We start from the raw sequence: 23,346 nt of genomic DNA on the forward strand, positions 1-23,346 counted from the left end.
CACCGCACTGAGAATTGGATACATAAATACGTATATACGGCCCTTTTGTGATTAATTATAATAAATAAATTAATAATTATATAAAAATATAAAAATATGGCTTAAACCGTCGAAATCGCACCAAAAACGGGATCGAAAGGCTTCCGAACGGATCAATTCGATCAGACTAGTCCAATTGGTCAGACCGGCCCAATCAGATAGGCCAGTCCGATCGGATGGGCCAGTCCGATCGACTGGGCCAACCGATCGAATGGGCCAGCCGATCGACTGGGCCAGCCGATCGACTGGGCCAGCCGATCGACTGGGCCAGCCGATCGACTGGGCCAGCCGATCGACTGGGCCAGCCGATCGACTGGGCCAGCCGATCCAACTGCTGTTTTGCCTTCCTTTCTCCTTCCTTGCCTATAAATACCCCTCCATTCACTCCCAAACACTTGTGTTGCTACTCCTAACCGACCAAGACGCTCCAGCCCTCAAATCTCTCGATTTCTTCCGATTCTTGTAAGTTTTCGGCTCAAATCTTGTACTTTCTTGATCCAAATGCAATCCTTCATCTTTCTATCTTTCAAATCCCAATTTTTAACCGTGAAATCAACGGATTTGGGGTGTTCTAAGGTGATGTCACCACAAAGTTCTTCAAAGGTGATGTCATCCCATGAAGAACAACTCAGATTCGGATGATTTACATACGATTTTTCATGAATCTCAACCAAATCAATGTTTTTCTAATCAAAAGACCACGGATTTGGGATGTTCGGATAGATTTCATCATAAAGTTCTTATGAACTTCAAGTGTTGACCTCATATCATCAAGAACAACTCAGATCCAGGGCATTTCCTAAGTAAAATCAAGGTTTTTACATCAGATCTAGTGATAAAATGATCGATTTCGAGTTAAACACGGAAAAACCGACAAAAACGACCAAATCTGACGAACGGGGTGATTCCCGGCCGATGAAACAGGTCGGAATTGACGGGATTTCAGTTGTTTAACACCTCATCATAACGTCTCGACCCAAAACGCCGAAAAACGCTCGAAAAATCATCGAAAACAGCCGAACAGGATGGCCAATCGAGTGGCCCAATCGATCGAACAGCTAGTCGATCGAACAGCTAGTCGATCGAACAGCTAGTCGATCGAACAGCTAGTCGATCGAACAGCTAGTCGATCGAACAGCTAGTCGATCGAACAGCTAGTCGATCGAACAGCTAGTCGATCGAACAGCCATTCGATCGATCAGGCTGTCCGATCGATCAGGACCAAGCCCATCCGACTGACCAAGTCTGTCCGATCGACCAGGCCCACTCGATCGAGTGGCCTGTTCGACTGGGCCAGCCCAATTACAATTTTCAGCCCAATTTCACCATTTTGTCCGATTTTAACCCAATTTCGCCCGATTTCACGCAAATCGATACCGTTAACGCATAGTAACCTATCACTCATGTAAATTATCTGAAATCAGGATATTCTCCGGCACCGGTTCCGCAAACCTAACCGAAAACGCGCTGTGAGTATACTTGATCCCTTTTATCGAATTTTGGGTGTAACATACGTTCCATAAAAACCAAACTTATCAAACGAATGATTTAATTGGACTATTTATCACTTGCGAATAACTGTTTGCATAGATATACGTGATGCTAGTACATGTATGCTAGGACTTATACTCGTGACGTCCCACCAAGACTAGTATAGTACTATTTCGCCCGACGGGGTCTAGTTATGCCATCAAGAGTCGAGCATCGAGGACTTAGCTGGTAGTATCAGTTTTGTGAGTATATATGTCGTGTATTACGTTTATGCATGTGGAAATTCGCGGTACTTTTATTCTATCACACTATCACATATCAAACCTGTATACTCGCCAATACTTTTGTATTGACAAAGTTTTAACGTATGTTGCAGGTTTAGCCGAAGTTTACATCAAATCAAGCTAGGAAGTCTAGAAACTCATCTAAATTATAGGTTGTCGGATTTGAATTGTTCGAGAGGACAAGAAATCTGTGATAACTTATGTGATTGTATTGTTTGTTAGTATGGGATGACAAATGTAATAAATATTATCGCAATATAGTTGTTATGGATTCTCTTGAGCAATCTGATTCGCCTAGTGCCGCGCCCCGATGATTCCGCCATCGGTTGGGGTGTGACAGATTGGTATCAGAGCCATAACTATAGGGAATTAGGCAAAGTTTGAGACTCGACCTAGTCCGGGTCGATGTCTTATGAAAGTGACCTAGTCTATAGTCTAAGTACCAACAGGCCGACTCTTACGAACTCGTTAGGGTTTGTTTGGGCCAACTTGCTACTCTCGATCGAATTTGTTGAAAAGTTACAACTATTGTGTGAACACCGCATACTACAGCTTCACACAAAGAGCCTTTCCTAAGGCTAGAAGGTTACTTAGCCTTTCCTAAGGCTGACACAATACACATGTTTTCAAAACTACTCGTACAACAAAACCGAGTGATCTAGTCGAGACCAGGTGTGAAAACCAATAACTCTCGATAGGATCACTCACTCAGCGTATTTTTTTCTAGCACGAGAACTCTTTGTTGAGCTAGGAGTGACATCCACATCTCGACAAAAGGTCTCCATTTCGAAATTCTGGTGGAACTCTCGGATTTATTCGATGAGCACAACCACAAATGGGAACGAAGTTGTTAAGCCAGGGGTGAAACCCATACCTTAATCAACTGTTCCACTCCATAAAATGGTTTACAAAAGCTCTCACCAAGGACACGACCATAACAACGACTCAGGCTACGCGAAGACTAGAGAGACGAATGTCAGGAGCTGCATCCCAGTGGAAGCATGAGTCCCCTAGGTCAACGCGTATGCCCGAACTTGTTGGGTATAGTCGGGTTACTTGGGTAGTCAACGCCTGAACACCCAAGGCATTCCATCTAAATTTTACGTGTATGGATTACGTCTATGAGTTTTCAAATTTAAGCTTTACGATTTACCGATTTCTCGATTTATCGGAGTTACGAACCTCGAATTACAAAGCGCACAACTTGCACAGCCATCGCAATCTAAAACAAAGACCGAATGATCGCAACAAAACCAACGTCTAAGTACTCGAATTCGCTTACGCTATTTCTCTCATCGCGTCCTCGCGAATTCTGAATCAATATCTATGTATAACCTACAACTATATCTATATATGTATTAAATACAAAACGAACCAATTATGTGAGAGGTTAGGAATCTAGTATTTTCCTATGTGGCTCCTATGTGTTTAATTAAATTCTATACCAAGTTTTGATCGAATCAAATCGCATCAAAAGTACAGAAATCATTATGATCGAATCTCATTCCGAATCCTTCTGTCTAGATGCCTTCCAACAACTCGATCTCGAGACGAGTAGCTAGGAGAAGAGCCCAACGACGCGCCGATAAGAGGATTGCCTCAATTGTGACCAAGGAAGTGGTCAAGCTCATTCCTCAAATTGTCGCGCAAGTGCACTCTCAAAGCCACTCTCGAGCCCCGGAAGACGTCAAGACGGAATCTGCATTCCTCTACAAACACTTCAAAGCCTGTGATCCGATGCCTTTCACGGGTGAAGGAGATGTTTCTCAATTACTCCAGTGGTTCGATGCCATCGAGGTTACCCTTCGTCAGAGTGGGTGCCCCGAGGACCTTCAAACTACTTGCGCCACCGGAGTATTCCAATCCCGAGCACTCGATTGGTGGACCGCCGAACGCAACAAACGTGGGATCTCCGCAGCTTACGCCCTCTCATGGGGTGAGCTGAAGGAACTCATGAAGGAAGAATATTGTCCCCCTCACGAAGTCCAGAAGCTAGAGAACGAATTTGGGGAAATCAAGCAAACCGAAGGTGACAATGCGAGCTATACAGCAAGGTTCAAACAGCTTAGCATAATCTGCCCAAGTCAAGTCGACACTCCAAAGAAAGCTATCGCGAAGTATATTCGTGGCTTACCAGAGTGTGTGGGTGATTTTGTCGAAGCTGCAAAACCTACTACCATCGAAGAAGCCTATCGTCTAGCCGCAGAGCTCAACAGCAAACGAGTCGTGGACGGATCCTTCTCCAAGAAGCCTGTCAAACGAGCTCATCAAGCAATCTTCATCAACTCATCCGATGATTCCCTTGGAGAATCGGTCGATGGTTCATCTGACAGCTCCTCGGAGGATTCTTCCAAGGATTGCTCCGACAATGTCTCCGTTGAATCATCAGGCAAATCCGAGGACGACACTGCATCAACTCAAGAAGCCCAACCGAGCCGCAAACGAAAGACCGTGAGCCCAGACTCTTCAACAACTGGACTGCCGCAACCCGAACCTCTCCGATCAGTTCCAGTTCAGTCAAAGCGAGCTTACAATGGATCTCATCCCCTGTGTTTCACATGCACGTATCATCACCCGCTGGAAGCAAAATGTCGCTATTGCGCAAATTGCAACTGGTATGGGCATTATACGTCGCAGTGCCGTACAGGACCGTGACCTGGAAGGAAGTCATCAGCAACCGCCGTCTCCGCAAGTATCCACAACAACGTTATTTTGATCCTAATGTTGTTGTAATAATCCGACTTATCGCTATCATTTCTGGAACTTATTTCATATATCATCGTGTGTGGATTCTATTTCTCTTACAATCGAGCACTACCTAGACGCTAGCACTATGTACTATATTATGTATTTTATCCCTATAACACTCTTAGAACGAGGTACGGTATACGTGCAAGGGACAACTAATCACGGGTGCACACGGGATTATCTTGGTCAGTGCACGGAGATCGTAGTGAAGTTCTAATGGTGCCATAACGTTTAAAAGCACGGTCAAGGCCGTGTCAACAAAGTGTGACACCAAAGCACGGGGCATAAGTAGTAGGGGTGACGCGGGGGTACGCTTTACCATACTACCGAAACTTCGTGAAGAAAGTGCCATGTGGAGTTGGACGTTATTAGACCTATTATACTATTATGGTTAATTTGACACTCTACCATCAATCACAAGGCGTAACAAAACTAAACCGCATCACTGCGAGGCTTCTCGTAAGTCCGCGTACACAAATTGCCACATCGATGAACTTAGGTAAGTTCACCCCGAAGAGCAATTGGAGCAACGCGAGACTGGTCGTAAAGTCTAGAACGCAACTTAATCGCAGTTTTGCCGGATCAATCTCGCAATCAAATCATTCGATAAGTGGCTCGAAATCGCAATCGCATCATGTGTTTGTCTAGAAATCTCTAACGCTAGTTGTTGTCAATTGTGTGAACTTCTATCAGCTGGTGTGGATCGTCTATTGTGGATTCGCTAGACGAGTATCGAGAATCACTCGCCGCCTTCCACTCTTAACGCGCCTCGCACCTAATCCACCAACTCGATACTCTTATCATGGTTCGCTATTACTTATCAATGCACGCATTCTACGTGTCATGTTAGCACACAAGACCTCGCTTCACGAGATAAAATTAATAAGGTTGAAACATGGTGATGTTTTGACCATATTAGTTGACTTTGTGGAAAAAGGCCGTGTGGGCTAGCCTTAGTACTATTCGTGGTGTAATCAGTTCAATCAATCGTCTATCACTCGCAACGCAACAATCGTCGCTTATCAATCTGTTGAAATCTATTGTCTATCGATGTTCGAATGTTACTTGGAAGTCATCGCAGGTGGTGTAATGTTAGGGTGCATGACATTGCTTCACAAGATAAAACTAATATGGAAACATGGTGTTTGTCATATTAGCAAGTCTTGTGGAAACGTGCCATGCGAACTTCGTGTGGAATCAAATCGAAATCTCATTTACCCGAATCAAAATCGTGTCATTCGTTGCCCAACCAAGCATACCATATCAGCGTTGTGCGACCGGACTACTCGCACCCGCTGCCTACGCTTGGTTTGCATCCAACTTATTTCTATTCAAAACTCGGTCTAGCACCTCATCGCTAGGATCAAGGGAATCGAAATTCTATCTGTGTCTTATCGGCACGCATGACACTGCCTCATGAAACAGAGTTAATATGGGTAAAGCATGGTGGATACGCCGCTGGTACTTCCTATATATAAGTGTTTTAACCATATTAACGAACTTTTGTGGGAAGGTGCCACGTGGGGCCCGATGTAAGTTATTTTTCCATAGTATTAAGGAAAACCTATTTTTATAAAATTTTTACTAAAACCGTTGGACAAATGAAATCCCTTACAACATGGAGAAAACATTGAATCAGTTTGGCTCCGTGCCCAATGAAAATTTCATAAGTCCAATTCTTTTCTTAGAAACCTTTGCAATGACCGAAAGGAATCTTCCCGAGAACGAGGGTTCGGCAGTCGAGTTCCGCTCGAACCCACGTTGTAGGAAAGTTTTCTTAAAACTTATTTTGCCACCTGATTCTTTTAAAATGTAAAACTCAAAACCTGTTATCAAATAACAAAACCCTCCACATAGCGCTGGTGTGGACATCAAAACGGTCGACACCGCGCCATGAGGAGATTTTTTCTTAATTAACTTCGGAAATTAATCGAGTATTGGTAAGTTTAAAACGCTATAAAATCGCTTTTTGTATGTGTTATCACTTCTAAGTAATCGAATCGTATGCTCTCTCTATTTTCACTCGCCAAATCTTAATCGATCGCTCGTTATCTAGACGCTATTAATCCCTTCCATCAATCGCATCAACCCTTACGACCCTACTATTGGATTAATTTCAGGACGAAATTTCCTAAAGGAGGGGATACTGTAACAACCCGCACCTTCGTGCGTTGTTACTACTCGACACACTCGTTACGCCTAGCACCGGAGATTTGGATCATAATGTAATCATACCAGTTATATCGCTAAATCGAAGTATAATCGAATAACTACGCATATTCTATCGCTATTACAAACCTATTTTGCATAACACTCACGATGATGTCGAATAAGGGCCTAATCTACCCTTCTCGACGAGCGTGAGGTGTCAAAATGTAAGTAATCGACGCTAACGAGGGCTATCGGGTGAGTACTATGACTCTAACCGTCATGACGATGATGGCAATACGAGTAAGTAGTGCCCCGGTAGTCATCGTGGCACATCACATCGAAGAACGCACTCGAAGGCACGCGTAACTCGATCACCGCACTGAGAATTGGATACATAAATACGTATATACGGCCCTTTTGTGATTAATTATAATAAATAAATTAATAATTATATAAAAATATAAAAATATGGCTTAAACCGTCGAAATCGCACCAAAAACGGGATCGAAAGGCTTCCGAACGGATCAATTCGATCAGACTAGTCCAATTGGTCAGACCGGCCCAATCAGATAGGCCAGTCCGATCGGATGGGCCAGTCCGATCGACTGGGCCAACCGATCGAATGGGCCAGCCGATCGACTGGGCCAGCCGATCGACTGGGCCAGCCGATCGACTGGGCCAGCCGATCCAACTGCTGTTTTGCCTTCCTTTCTCCTTCCTTGCCTATAAATACCCCTCCATTCACTCCCAAACACTTGTGTTGCTACTCCTAACCGACCAAGACGCTCCAGCCCTCAAATCTCTCGATTTCTTCCGATTCTTGTAAGTTTTCGGCTCAAATCTTGTACTTTCTTGATCCAAATGCAATCCTTCATCTTTCTATCTTTCAAATCCCAATTTTTAACCGTGAAATCAACGGATTTGGGGTGTTCTAAGGTGATGTCACCACAAAGTTCTTCAAAGGTGATGTCATCCCATGAAGAACAACTCAGATTCGGATGATTTACATACGATTTTTCATGAATCTCAACCAAATCAATGTTTTTCTAATCAAAAGACCACGGATTTGGGATGTTCGGATAGATTTCATCACAAAGTTCTTATGAACTTCAAGTGTTGACCTCATATCATCAAGAACAACTCAGATCCAGGGCATTTCCTAAGTAAAATCAAGGTTTTTACATCAGATCTAGTGATAAAATGATCGATTTCGAGTTAAACACGGAAAAACCGACAAAAACGACCAAATCTGACGAACGGGGTGATTCCCGGCCGATGAAACAGGTCGGAATTGACGGGATTTCAGTTGTTTAACACCTCATCATAACGTCTCGACCCAAAACGCCGAAAAACGCTCGAAAAATCATCGAAAACAGCCGAACAGGATGGCCAATCGAGTGGCCCAATCGATCGAACAGCTAGTCGATCGAACAGCTAGTCGATCGAACAGCTAGTCGATCGAACAGCTAGTCGATCGAACAGCTAGTCGATCGAACAGCTAGTCGATCGAACAGCTAGTCGATCGAACAGCTAGTCGATCGAACAGCTAGTCGATCGAACAGCTAGTCGATCGAACAGCCATTCGATCGATCAGGCTGTCCGATCGATCAGGACCAAGCCCATCCGACTGACCAAGTCTGTCCGATCGACCAGGCCCACTCGATCGAGTGGCCTGTTCGACTGGGCCAGCCCAATTACAATTTTCAGCCCAATTTCACCATTTTGTCCGATTTTAACCCAATTTCGCCCGATTTCACGCAAATCGATACCGTTAACGCATAGTAACCTATCACTCATGTAAATTATCTGAAATCAGGATATTCTCCGGCACCGGTTCCGCAAACCTAACCGAAAACGCGCTGTGAGTATACTTGATCCCTTTTATCGAATTTTGGGTGTAACATACGTTCCATAAAAACCAAACTTATCAAACGAATGATTTAATTGGACTATTTATCACTTGCGAATAACTGTTTGCATAGATATACGTGATGCTAGTACATGTATGCTAGGACTTATACTCGTGACGTCCCACCAAGACTAGTATAGTACTATTTCGCCCGACGGGGTCTAGTTATGCCATCAAGAGTCGAGCATCGAGGACTTAGCTGGTAGTATCAGTTTTGTGAGTATATATGTCGTGTATTACGTTTATGCATGTGGAAATTCGCGGTACTTTTATTCTATCACACTATCACATATCAAACCTGTATACTCGCCAATACTTTTGTATTGACAAAGTTTTAACGTATGTTGCAGGTTTAGCCGAAGTTTACATCAAATCAAGCTAGGAAGTCTAGAAACTCATCTAAATTATAGGTTGTCGGATTTGAATTGTTCGAGAGGACAAGAAATCTGTGATAACTTATGTGATTGTATTGTTTGTTAGTATGGGATGACAAATGTAATAAATATTATCGCAATATAGTTGTTATGGATTCTCTTGAGCAATCTGATTCGCCTAGTGCCGCGCCCCGATGATTCCGCCATCGGTTGGGGTGTGACACAAAGCCTATGGTATGCACGTATTCACAATCAGTTTATATTCACATAGTTCAAGTATAAATCATGATCATAAAGTATAGCTCAAGTAACAGATGCCTCATAGCATTTAGCAGTTAATCGCATATTCACATGAGTTACATTTAACGACACATAACTAACTCAGTTAACTCCTAACAGAACTAAACTTAGTTACTTTGCAGTTTTCTACTTCGACGAAACCCCTTGTTTCGTCGTGATCACCCTTCGACGAAACACCCCTGTTTCGTAGTGCATGCTTTCGGCGAAACTCCCCTGTTTCGTCGTGGTTACCCTTCGGCGAAACGCACCTGTTTCGTCGTCATCAGCGTTTCGTCGGAAGGCATCAGTTACGTCGTGTAATCAGTTACACACAGAAACCCTAATCATTCTGAACAACCGTTTTACACCAATCTCGAACAAGCAGTTATCATATAACGCCGTAATCATCAATCATTTTACAAAATCATACAACACAGTAATCATTGATACACACAAGGCTACAACGTGTATTCACTTAACATTCAATCCAGTGATGATCATGGTATGCAAATATCAAATCAAACATGAACAGTGGCATAACAATTACATTTATGAACACCGGGCTTAGTCTAAGTGGTTCGAGACAGAACATCAAACCCTATCTACTAACCAATTACTCATCATGCAATCCAATCACGACTTATGAATCTGTAGCCGATAATCTAGATTCTATTATAATCAATTCGTTATCTAAACATGAACATGAACATTACTTAGTAATCACTTCATACTGATTTCAATTAAACGGTTAACGATGATTTCACCCAAATAATCAATCAAAGATTGAACACTAACAGGGATAGAAGGAATGATGAGTTGATCGCTAAGAAGGGCTTCGAGAACTCAAGGTTGCCGTCACACAGAAAGGAGGAGAGGAGAAGGCTTTAGGGTTTCTAATTTGCTAAAAGTGTGACGAATGAAACAGTAATACCCAAAAAATATACGCGTAACGTACTAGGCCCTTAATGGGATTCGGCGAAACAGTGGGCCGGCGAAACGCCTGTTTCGTCGAGATAAGGACGGCGAAACACTCCTCTGTTTCGTCGAAGTGGTTGATGGCGAAACTCCTTGTTTCGTCGTGTGGGTTATGGCGAGACTGAAATTGTTTCGTCGGGTATAGTTCCTAATCTCAAACAGTTTACAAGTTCATGTAACCAAACACTTTAATCACATTAAATAGATAACATATCAAACAAACATCTCAACATATAATCCAACGTGCACAATTACAAGGCAACAAGTCGTGCAAGTAAACAACTAAACAATTAATGTGCAATTAATGCGAAGATGGAATCTTGGAAACTCGAGTTGTCACATTATCCCCAACTTGAAAGAAATTTCGTCCCGAAATTTAGCATGCGGTTACTGAGGAAGCTAGTTAAGTTGCGTGGCTTACTGGTTTTTTTGGGGTGTCACATCATTCCCCCGTTGATTTGGAATTTCGTCCCAAAATTCCGTAGTAGCTTCAGCCTTAGTAGTAGTTGCATTGTTTCCGAATAACTGGGGATACTTGAGTTTCATTTGGTCTTCTCGTTCCCAGGTGAACTCTGGGCCACGACGGGAGTTCCAACGAACTCGAACAAGAGGTATTCTGGTGTGCTTGGGAACTTTCACATCTCGGTCAGTAATCTCTACCGGTTCCTCGACGAATCGCAACTGGTCGTCTATAGTGAGCTCCTTAAAAGGAACTATGAGGGTCTCATCTGACAGACACTTCTTCAGATTTGACACGTGAAATACGTTGTGAACTCCACTGAGTTTTGCGGGTAGGTTCAACTTGTAGGCCACCTTGCCTATTTTCTCGATGATTTCGAACGGTCCAACATAACGTGGGTTAAGTTTACCTCGTTTGCCAAAACGAACCACACCTTTCCACGGTGAGACTTTGAGTAGCACTCGATCCCCAACCTGGAACTCGAGTGGTTTCCTGCGCTTATCAGCGTAGCTTTTCTGACGGTCACGAGCTGCCGCCATTTGTTGTCGTATCTGTGCAATCCTTTCCGTTGTGTCCACTACAAGTTCTGGACCCGTGATCTTGCTATCACCCACCTCCGCCCAACAAAGAGGTGATCGGCATTTACGCCCGTACAATGCCTCAAATGGAGCGGCCTGAATACTGATGTGGTAACTGTTATTATACGAAAACTCCACCAACGGGAGATGTTTTTCCCAGCCATTGCCAAAATCAATCACACATGCCCTAAGCATGTCTTCAAGGGTTTGAATGGTGTGCTCAGACTGCCCATCCTTCTATGGATGATAAGCGGTGCTCATGTCTAAACGTGAGCCAAAAGATTTGTGCATTGCTTGCCACAGTTCAGAAGTAAAACGCGCATCACGATCAGATATAATGGAGGTTGGCACCCCGTGCCTTGAAACCACTTCCTTTAAGTAAACGTCTGCTAGAGGAGAGAACTTGTCTGTTTCTTTGATAGCCAAGAAGTGTGCGGACTTAGTCAATCGATCCACTATCACCCAAATGGTGTCGTTTCCGCGTTGAGATCTAGGCAGGCCAGTAATGAAATCCATGGAAATTTGCTCTCATTTCCATTGTGGTATCTTTGGTTGTTGAAGTAGGCCTGGTGGTTTCTGGTATTCAGTCTTGACTCTCGCACAAGTCAAACATTTGCTAACGTAGGTTGCTATGTGGGCCTTCATGCTAGGCCACCAGTATGTAGTCTTTATGTCGTGGTACATCTTATCCGAACCAGGATGTACTGAGTAATGAGACTTATGTGCTTCATCCATCACTAGCTCGCGTAAGTTTCCATAAAGTGGGATCCAGATGCGTCCTGTTACATAGTAGGCGACGTCTTCCTTTTGTTCTAACCGTTTCCTTGATCCGCGTAGGGCCTCAGCCCTGACGTTTTCTGGTTTCAATGCTTCAACCTGAGCTTCTCGTATCTGGGAAGGAAGACTAGAAAGAATGATGAGTTGATCGCTAAGAAGGGCTTCGAGAACTCAAGGTTGCCGTCACACAGAAAGGAGGAGAGGAGAAGGCTTTAGGGTTTCTAATTTGCTAAAAGTGTGACGAATGAAACAGTAATACCCAAAAAATATACGCTTGGTGGCTTGATCCTGGTCAGTCACGCCTCCAAGCGGTGATACTCCGCATGTGGATTTTGTGGGTGTGACATATTGGTATCAGAGCCAGGTTCGGACCGGTGGTGCCAGGTCCTGCGAGGACGCTGGACCCCTTAAGGGGGGGGGGGGGTGGATTGTGACATCCCACATCGGTTGTGAAGGGGAACAAAGGCTTTCTTATAAGGGGCTGGATACCTTCACCATTATGACGCGTTTTGAAAACCGTGAGGGACGGACACCGAGGGCGTGCTGGCCGCCAAAGCGGACAATATCATGGTGCGGTTACGCTGGGCTGTTACACACATAGTCTCTTTCACCCTCCCTACATCACTACCACCACATCCACCACCGCCACCACCAAACGTCTCTCTCTCTCGAGATAGAGAGAGAGAGAGAGAGAGAGAGAGAGAGAGAGAGAGAGAGAGAGCTGTTATGATTTAATGTGGGTGTGAATTTTTTTTACAGGTGGTGGTTGTCTTGTGGTGGCGGCAGGGGCTGTGGTGGTGGTGATGTAGATAGGGTGTGGAAGAGACTATGTGTAAGGATGAGCTCGGTACCGGTATCGAAAATCGCCAAATAAGGGTACCTGGTACCTAAAATATTCGGTACGGTACTGATATTTGAAGGTAATATTCGGTAAAATTCCGGTACCGAACCGAATGTACCGGCACCAAAAAACGCAAAAGTTGGTTCCGAAAATAATTCGGTATGGGAAATTCGGTACTGGTACCCGATACCAAATGCTCATCCCTAACTATGTGCAATAATAATAATAATAATATTAATAATAATAAGAAATTAAAAAATTAAAAAATTCTTGAAGTTATGTGCCATTTTTGTCTCTATACTTTATATGCTATTTATGTCCCTGGAATAACTGAGTTATGGGTTTTTTTAACTGAGTTAGTTGTTTGACTGAATTGGCACGTTTCGAGAATATCAGGGAGGAAAATGGTGCAATTTTGAAATTTAGTCTGAAATGGTAAAAGTGGACAAACCACAGGAACGTAAATGACACTTAACTCCATTAAAAAACACCAAAATGTGCACTTTTAAATCCGCTTGACTACGTATGATGTATAACTTAACCCTTGAATAATGCAAACGTCAAGGACAAATCACAGAAACTAAATGACACATAACAAAGCTACTTTAGTATTTCACATGTGACAAAGACTTATTAACGGGTTACTTTGCCTTGAGTTTTAAATATACAAAAATATAGTTTTTGGTCCATATGTTATAAACTGATCGAATTAATTTTTTTAGAACGATAAATTTCTTTAATCCTGTAGTATATGGGACTTGAACTTAAAATCTCCAAGCCTATATTTTTTTTAAACGTTAAATTTGGATTACTGACGGACTATTAGAGTATCATCGTGTCACGAGCGAAACCACCAGATCATATCCATCTCCACTAGACAATAATGCATATACACCAATCCATCTCCAAACCTAGGTGTTCCTAAAAGCTTTGTCTCTGTCAATTGACTAACCCATTGGTACTGATCGAATTAATAGAAACTTATAAACGGTCATTGTAAGGAAATTGATTTTTGAGATAAATGTAAAACGATCTTATTATCCATTGGTAATGATTTATTTCAATTTTTTAGCATTTTCTTGAACATGAATGTTGTATATATTGCAACGGATAGTCGAAAGATCCAAATACGCGTCATACCCCACACCTTTATCACGCACCAGATTTATCTTTTTGTTACTTGGTTAAGAATAATCTTGATTTAAAGATATTTCTTTAAAGATCATTTGTTTTGATGTAGATAACATAGTTATAAAAATAATTCTTTTTTGGCCAGCAAAAAGAATATTATAAATTTAGACTCCAACTAATATTAAAAATAAAACAATTTCGCCAAATTACACTACAAGACCAGTTATACTTTTGTACTCTTCACATGAGTGTCCAAAATCCAACAATAAAATGAGTAAAGCATGTTTTTTAAAGAACGACTCTTAAGATACCACCTACTGGGTGGTTGGACTGGGCAGCCGTAGACACGACCGTGAGGCTGACCCCAGATCAGAACCCACTGGGTTTCTCCACGGAGGGGCATAACACCCATGGGTGAAGGATAGTGGGGGCGGGAGGTGGTGGCCGACCCCCCGAACTTTTCACTCACTAGTGGAGAGTATGTAGTTTTTCTATCGAAAATTTTGGGTATATACGTTTTCGACCCCCGGTTTTATAGAAAATTTTGGATGTATACGTTTTCGACCCCCCGGTCGGAAATCTCAAGCTTCGCCACTGATAACACCAGCTTAACGGGATCTCTGCGTGGATATATACATGTACGTTACACACAACTATTGTTGTGGAACAATGCTTGTATAAATGAGAATGTCACAAACTCTCTATAAATTGCCAGATGAGGTCTTCAATACTTTAGCAGTTTAGCTCTTGATCTTTGCTGCTAAAAAATGTTGCATACTCTTTTGGAATACATGCTAGAGGGTTTCGTACGTTATTCGGATTCTTGGTTTAGCAAAAATATTTTGTGACCGCAATGGCGTTTGAGACCACCGATTGGGCGAGCAACGAAGATGATAAAGAGGGACACGAGGGTCGAGGGAGCATCGTTAGAGGAGCAGAAGCTTAATGTTGCATACTTGCAGAGGCTTAATGGGCCTAACACTAATTTATTGGGCTTATCAAGTGGAACCCTAATGAAATCCTTAGTCGCATCAGTTTGATCAATAAATACACATACATGCATTGCGATTTTAGTACGATACAAAATGATGTTTGCCACACTAATAGAATACACAAAACATTATATTAAATATTCGTTACAACCTTCGATATATTTAAATAATTTCACAAAGCAAAATAACAATTCACTCAAGCACTCCCCCGTTTATATAATTTGCCTCCCTTACTTTCCTTTCGTCTGAGAGTCGTTTTGCAAACCTACATTTGAAAAAAAAACATGCATTAAAAAGTTGTACATTATTAAACCCTACTCAACTCTAAAAATTAAATTTTACTAAGTACATTTGGTTATTTTATTTTATCTAGGTTAGCAATGGCAATTATGCAACAAAGTTGTACCTTTTCAATGCCTCACGATTCGTACCACCATTTGGGACCGGTTCAACAATTCCAGTACTAGTATTCACTCGAGATACAAGGTTATCTAGTAACCCTTCCCCGGCTTTCACTAAGCCTTCCAAATTTTCCTTTGTTGCCACGTCAACTGAAGCCAAGTCTCCGGTCAATCCATCGTCCTATTTTGACACGGTAGTGAACAAAAACTTTTAACAGTTAGTCTTTCCATACAAAATATAATAATGATTGGTATTCAAAATGACCATCTTGGCTTAGAACAATATAACAAATGTTTCAACTTGCATATCGAGATGAGTTAACCATATGTACCTGAATGTGGAGGTAGTTGTCAACAGACTCGAAGGCTTCAAAGACGGTGTTATTATACATAACAACCAAATCAGCACTTGCTTGTGTGAAAGCATCTATCAAGGGGGCGGAACTTTGGTTGACTAACCACCCGAGCACTCCCCATTTGGCAGCCATTTTGGCGTCAAATAGAGGTTGTTGCTTCTCTGTGCCCGTCCCGATTGATATCAAGAGATATTGACCGTAACCAAGTGGCCCGATTGCGGGGAAATTTGGATCTCGTTTTAGAACCTGCCTAGCCACTTCCCCTATTGCAACCAAAGACTGCCAATCGAGAACCTTATGATATCAAACAACTCCACTTTTACAATGTTTAAACTATTGAGTCTAGAGTTAGCTAGCTGCTCTGATTACAATATCTATAACTTTAATTCCATATACATCTAATATGTTTATGGCCAAACAGTATACATACACGCACTCCTTCTCTATATCTCTAGAGAAAGACGATAATTTCTTTTATATGTTATTTATCTTTGAGGAAAAAATATATACAATTCACACACATATATTACATATTTATATCTTCACAAGCTATACATATAATATAGTACTAACCTTTTAGTTAAAAGAAATTAAAAAACTGGATTAGCTTCTTGGTTTTTTTTTTTAATCTAACCCTATATAGATATGTAGTGTAAATGTCAAATAAAAATGAAATTATCATAGAAAGCATACATAATGAAGGGGAAACACACCCAAAAAAAAAAAAAAAAACATGGAGACATTTTTATAGATATAAGTTTGAGTTCAATCAGAATTACTCTAAAATAATTATAATTACTATAAAATGTATTTGAGTTAGATTATAATTACTCTAAAGTATTATTTGTTGAGTATTTATATAATTTTTACATACAAGTATACCCTAGGAATGCTTGAATTGAATCATATATATACTCTAAAGTAATTATATAACTAATTTAGAATAACTCTAGATATATCTTATTGCTATTTATAACCCTAGTTAATTAGTATCTGTGTGTCTCGTGTGTCTGTAGTCGGAAATAGATTTTCATGAGAACATAAAGCATAATATATTAATTTAAAATTCCATTTTTTTTAACATTACAATTTTTTAAACATACAAGAAAATAGTTGAAATGAAATATTTATTAACCGCTCTTTAAATTTAAAATAAAAATACGTTAGATATTTAAGTTTTGAGAAATTATATTTAGAGTAACAAGGTCAGGTACTAAAAATACGTTAGATATTTAACTCCACAGTTAGTCTCTGTGGTTTACTGGAAGTAACAAGGTCAGGTACTAATAGTTTAAAATCACATTCTAAGGTTCTAACTTTTTATTTTGTAACGACCTAAGGTATTAACACTAACTTTTGTTAACTTTTCTGTTAAGTTAAAGTGAAATTACTACAATAACCTTTTACAACTACATAGGCCATTTATGTAATTAACTTTATTTGAATTCAGGGACCATTTGTGTAACTACTCTATACTAATGGTTATACCAGTGGTTTTTCTAAAACCACCATATGGGTGAGTAGGAACGTGACTGGGAGGGACTCCGGCGATGAGTCTCCGGCGATTGCCGGAGCTCCGACGCGTGGTAAGCATCAACCTACTAAACCGAGACCAAGGAATCTCATGATGGGGACATATTATTCAACAGAGTGGTGGTGGTGATGTTCTTGGCCGTGACAGATTGTTTAGGGGTGAGTAGGAACGTGACTGGGAGGGACCCTGGTAGAGTGAGTTCGACAAATGGTGTGGGTGGCTCGGTGAGTTTTAGGTTGTGGAATTTCCAGAAGTATGTGGAGGCGAAACAGGTGGCGGCAAGGTGGCCGGCTTGGCTTAGTGTGGTTTGGCTTGTTCTAAAAAGATGATTTTTTAACTACCTCAAATTAGGGATCTATAGTAAAGGCATCTTTTCTTTTCCTTTTTCAACTTATGTGCTGATTAACATTAATTTGAACAGTATCATTTGAGAAGTTAGAAAAGCTTCAATTTTTTATTTCACGCATTCACACTTTTATTCCAGAACACACAGCAAAATCGTTTGATGGGTATCATAGATAATTAAATGAAGTGGTTGAAGATTTTGTTTGAATTTGAATTGATTAACGGTTAATTGAGATTTGATAAAAACAGGGAGGAAGAATGGTTGGTCAAGAACACCTGACCCATAAAGAAGTATTTTTATTTATGGCCCTTGTAGTTGCAAAAGAGATTAAAATAAAGTTAACTACATAAATTGCCCCTGTAGTTGTAAAAAGGTTATTTTAGTAATTTCACTTTAATTTAACAGAAAAGTTAACAAAAGTTAGTGTTAATACCCTAGGTTGTTACAAAATGAAAAGTTAGAACCTTAGAATGTAATTTTAAAATATTAGTATCTGACCTTGTTACTTTCAATAAACCACAAGAACTAACCATGTAATTAACTCTTATATTTAGCTGCACACAAGGGCGGACCCAAATAATGCGGGTCGGGGTCCACGGACCCCAATGTTTTTTAGAAAAATAGTAGAACCGGTATGTTAAAATTTTTAAGGACCCCATAAAATAAATTAGTTGGACCCCATAGTATTAAAAACAAAGCTGGTAAGGTGGTAAATCTCCTTGTCTTCCAACAAGTAGTTCTCAAATTCAAGCCTTACATCTCTTGTTTTTTAGTTTATTTTTTCCATCAAAATTAAACTAGTGTTTTAAAACACCACAACCACCCATTGACCCGACCCGACTACGATGACCGACCCGAAAATTTTAATGTTTGGTTTGAAAAAAATCTAACATAAAAAAATGGACCCCAATGAAAAAATTTTTTGGGTCCGCCACTGACTGCACAATATGGTGTTTTAATACTACTATTTAGTTTTAAATTATCTTATACTCTCAAAATATAAAAAAAAGTACATTTCTTTTTAGCGAAACTCTGTATTAAATAAAATTTTTATCGAACAAAAAAAAAAACATAACAATGTATTTTTGAATTATTAAATATTAAATATTATTACAAAAATCATTAAATTATATTTTGACTTTTCAATTCTAATAAGTCCCTGTCTTGAAATAAACTCCAATAATAGCAACCATTCGTTCATCATGAGTTTTGAAAGAAACCTGGGTTTAAAAAAATTCCATAAATACACTGAAAGTTTCGTTGTAGTTGTTGTAGTCCACGTATATATAGATGTACCAGTACATGCATTAAATTGCACCGTATTTGTGCATTAGGTGTCGCATGTACTTCGTGCGATCATATATCATTCAATTGGAGTACGTTGTATGTACTTTGTGCATGAAGCGAGTTGTACACCATTCATAAAAAGATTTTGCAATTTGCTAATGAATTGTTGTAGATTTAGCAATATCCACCGGAAAACTTCTTGTGATTTTGATATTAGGTTGTAATTGTGTGTTGTAATGGGTGTGTCCTAGTGCCTTGCTAGTTGGGATGTTTTAATTACCGGATTATTAGCCGTAATTCCACCGTCAATAAGGTTAAACTCTCGATCACCGTTTTGAAATTGATGGGCAGGGAGGTAAGTAGGTGCCGCAGATGTCCCGACGCAGATGTCCGATAATTGTGCATCCATGCTTGGTTCCCTGGCCACCTTCAAGTATTAACTCCTCGTAGTTAGTCAAGCTTAATGGTATCAAAGTGTGTAGTAAAGGTTGTATCTAATCTCATGGTCAATGCATATTTAAAAGTAAGTTCAGAGGTTATGTGAGTTAAACGTAACAATTATATATCACCACTTATAAAATAGTAAAAAAGACTATAAATAAAGTGAATTTAACAAAGTAATCAAGAGAAAAAAAGGAACTAAATATTTATCTAAAATCTGACTTGAGAATTGAGATACTCCAAAGTCAAACCTTCTTTTTATGTCCGTTTGAAAATGCTTTTTACTAAAAATGGATTTTTTTTTTTTTTTTATAAAAGGATCTAAGTTTTTTTAGTAAAAAATGGCAAAAATATCTTAAAAAATGAAAAACCTACATAAATCCAGCATAGTTTGACCTTCAATCAACACATTATTGGATATGTATCATGTGAAACAGGTTACGTAGAAAACGGTTGTAAGTGTGAAAATGGTGAGAACAATTTTCAGTCACACAATCTTTGTGATTTGTGACTAAGACTAATGCGGTGACGTTTTTGTATATATTTGGAACCTTACAACTATTAGAGGGTTAAATTGGGAATATTCAAACAAAGATGCACATGCTAATCACATGTCATTTTCCCTATCATATTTAAAACGTCAATAACTTTTTTACACAAGATTATTTTTTTAAAAAAATTATGCCATAAAATCCCGCGTTTTTTTTTATCTTTCCAATGAGTATACTATTTATATACTTTTCGAAAAAAATGAACTGGATTTTTTTGTAACGTTTTCAACTTTATGTTTTTATGGCGTTTTCACCTAGTTTTATGGTATTTTTCTAAACTAAATGTTTTTATGGCGTTTTCAACAAGTTTTTTTGTGGCGTTTTTCTAAACTAGGTGTTTTATGGCGTTTTCAACTGAGTTTTTCATGGTGTTTTTTTCAACCATGTGTTCTTATGGCGTTTGTTTTGAACTGGGTGTTTTTATGGCGTTTTCCACTGAGTTTTTCATAGTGTTTTTCCGAACTAGGTGTTTTATGGCGTTTTCAACTGAGTTTTTCATGCTGTTTTTTTGAACTGGGTGTTTTTATGGTGTTTTTATTTGAACACCCAGTTCATGTCATTTTTTTTAATTTTAAAAGTATAGCAATAGTATATTCGTTGGAAAGATAATAAAACACTCGATTTTATAGTGTAATTTAAAAAAAAAAATCCTCACGTATAGAAAAGTTACGATAGTTTAAAAAAGAGGGTGGAATATGCATGTGACTTGTATGTGCATGGTCTTTGGCATGTGAGTGGTATGTGCATGAGCTTTTTGACAATATTACCCTTAGTGTAAGTTACCATCGACGACACACATGTCAACATCAAAATCGTACCGACCGTTTTCGCATTTTTAGATGTTTAATATAATAGAAGTTTTCTATTTGTTTTTATATATAGAAACGTATATAGAGGGAGTACCAATATGACACACAAACCCTATAATAAAATTACAAAAAAAAAAAGATCTCAAAGAAATTAAAATGCATACCTGAAAGGAGCTAAAGATTACAGGTTGCATATTCTTAATATCAAATGTAGGGATCACAACGTTAGTCAATGTCTGACTCAACTTTGTGGTTCCTAGTAAGCTTGTTACAAGGTTTTTAAGGTACTTCCCGTTGTATTTGGGTCCTACCAGTGTCTTCAACAACTTTATAAATCCAGCAAATGGCCCTCTAAATATGCAGCAAAACAACATCAAACTAAAAACAGAAAGGTAATTAATTAAAAACATTGCATCAAGTATTTAACTAAATTAGATCTTACCCAACTTGTGGGAAAATTTTGGGAGAATTGTCAAGATAAAACTGAACGATGTCTTTCGCAGCATACATAGGTCTGTTGTTCTCATTTGGAGCTGTTAGCATGATCGTAACTAGACCACCTGTGCTCGTTCCAGAGACGACATCAAAGTAATCCGCTAGCCTTACTTCCTGGCCATCTAACTCCTGCGTGTATAGTAAATCAATAATTACTATAACTTGGTCACGTTGATTAATTAAGTCTGAAAACTAAGTGGGCATGAAATCAAGTAACTTATTTGATGTGATATTGTTTTAAAGATCAATATATGCATAAATGCACCAGAAGTTGTATCTATATATATACCTGAAGTTGTGATTCAAGGTACTGGAGAATGACACCAGGGATGATACCTCTTATGCCTCCACCATCAATGCTAAGGATTGTTATGAGATTTCCGGAGCATGGTGGAGGGAGAGTGATATGGCTTGATGCTTTGATTTCGCTAGTCATATGGTAAGCGTAAAAATGACAAATTCTTTGATGAAAATTAAGATTAGAAGGAAGACAGCTATGATTGAGTTTATATGCTAAGGTGTGTGTTGTATTTATTGTTTTAGTTGTCCCATTTTTATCATAGTCCAACAGGATATTTATTTCGAATTGAACTTTTTTTTTTCATAAAGAAACTTAGAAAGACACATCTTTGAAAAATTAAAATTTGACAATTCTTGTGAGGGGATCAAGATTTAATATAGTAAAATGAAAATAAAGGCGGAATGATAATGTTATTGTGCCTTTTTGGCCGGGGCAACACCAACAGAATTACAGAAAGAATAGAAGATAATTGGGAAGATCTTTCATATCATTTTTTCTTTTATATACATAAAACTAAAGGCCTTTTTTTCAAAAAAAAGTACATATAAAATACACTATTTAGACTAAACTAATCCTATACTATATTATATTATACTAGTTTAATAACACGTGAATTTCACAGGTTGCTAAAAGAAAATATCTTTATTATCATGTTGACATAAATATTATGATTTTATACACGTTAAAACACAACATATAAATGCACAGCGGAAGCAAAAGATAGATTTATTTCAACTGAATAAATTGTAATGTTTAAGTATCACAAAACAGTCGAAACAGATCCACAGGCGGATCAAATAAAAAGGAAACTGTTCAACAGACTTTGACATCTAAAGCTTGCGAGACTTGAGTAATGATGCCTGGAGTAGCCAGCCTATTTCGTCTAGTACCTGCACTTAGCCTTTTTGGAAAATACGTCAGTTTACACTGGTAAATACAACTTAACTGACTCATTTTAAAAAGAGTTTAAAAATTGATTTGAATGCACTTCGGTAAAAATATCACAATTAGCTTCGTATGATCCATGATTTATTCGTTTAAGGGTATAAATATCATGTAGGGTTATTGAAAGACATATTTATTCATTGTTGACATTTTGAATCCTTTTACACACATAGATTCCCTGTTTGTCAACTTTAGTCCCTCTAATTCAATCCTTTACACGTTTTAAGTCCATGACATGTGTCGATATAATATTGAACATGAATTTTCGAGGTGTTACAGAATATAGGGTCCGGTTCCGGTTCTTAGATTTGGGTAAAAACGGTTCCCGGTTCGGTTCCGGTTAAAACCACGGTTCCGGTTAAAGAACCGCTAGAACCAGTTGGGATTATAAATATTTAAACCCCTATTTTATTAATGGGATTTTCAACATCATATGACCATCCTAATTCTTATTCCCCCTTCTTATATTCATTCCACGATCTCATCTTTCATCTTCTAATTCTTCTTCATCTCTCAACCCTAACCCTTAATTGCTATCATACAAGTTCATCTCCATCAACACCCTGCAAATATAGATACGCTATTCTACATGACCTTTTTTTATGATTGCATATATTTTCTTTCTAGATGTTTGCTTTCTGATACATATAGTTTTCTGTATGTGAAAAAAAAATTGAACAAAAATAATCAAATCAATGTTGATCGAATTGTAAATGTGTATATAAATAGTGTATCGCTTGTTTTAATTGTCAACATGATGGTTGTAATAGTTTTATTTAGAGATTGTTTATGGCTTGAAATTTTTTATTGTTTCTTTGCTACTTTTATTTTGGTTGGTTTGAACTTTGAAT

The 23,346-nt window shown here is 39.1% G+C and overlaps 1 protein-coding gene across 3 annotated transcripts; it reads right to left on the reverse strand.

Moving 5' to 3' along the window:
• Window positions 1-15,143: 15,143 nt before the first annotated feature.
• Window positions 15,144-21,794, reverse strand: LOC110879058 (patatin-like protein 1). Of its 3 annotated transcripts, none has more exons than XM_022127465.2 (7): window positions 21,539-21,794; window positions 21,197-21,378; window positions 20,919-21,105; window positions 19,234-19,380; window positions 15,763-16,065; window positions 15,436-15,611; window positions 15,144-15,294 (listed from the first exon to the last, which is right to left on the reverse strand). In XM_022127465.2, the coding sequence occupies exons 1-7, from the start codon at window positions 21,683-21,685 to the stop codon at window positions 15,222-15,224; spliced, it is 1,215 nt and encodes a 404-aa protein (XP_021983157.1). In that variant the 5' UTR covers window positions 21,686-21,794; the 3' UTR covers window positions 15,144-15,221. The 3 variants fall into 3 exon arrangements, with proteins under 3 accessions (XP_021983157.1, XP_035833592.1, XP_021983158.1); XM_035977699.1 differs by having other exon boundaries at window positions 15,763-16,080; XM_022127466.2 differs by lacking the exon at window positions 19,234-19,380.
• Between the last annotated feature and the right edge of the window lie 1,552 nt (window positions 21,795-23,346).

This window comes from Helianthus annuus, chromosome 9 (genome assembly GCF_002127325.2).
Source record: "Helianthus annuus cultivar XRQ/B chromosome 9, HanXRQr2.0-SUNRISE, whole genome shotgun sequence".
Classification (NCBI taxonomy): Eukaryota; Viridiplantae; Streptophyta; class Magnoliopsida; order Asterales; family Asteraceae; genus Helianthus; species Helianthus annuus.

Coding starts and splice junctions, on each gene's coding strand:
- LOC110879058 (XM_035977699.1), bottom strand. CDS start 21,685: ATGACTAGCGAAATCAAAGCATCAAGCCATATCACTCTCCCTCCACCA. Junction 21,379..21,538: donor ACCTTGAATCACAACTTCAG/GTATATATATAG, acceptor CTATACACGCAG/GAGTTAGATGGCCAGGAAGT. Junction 15,295..15,435: donor AATCGTGAGGCATTGAAAAG/GTACAACTTTGT, acceptor TTTCAAATGTAG/GTTTGCAAAACGACTCTCAG.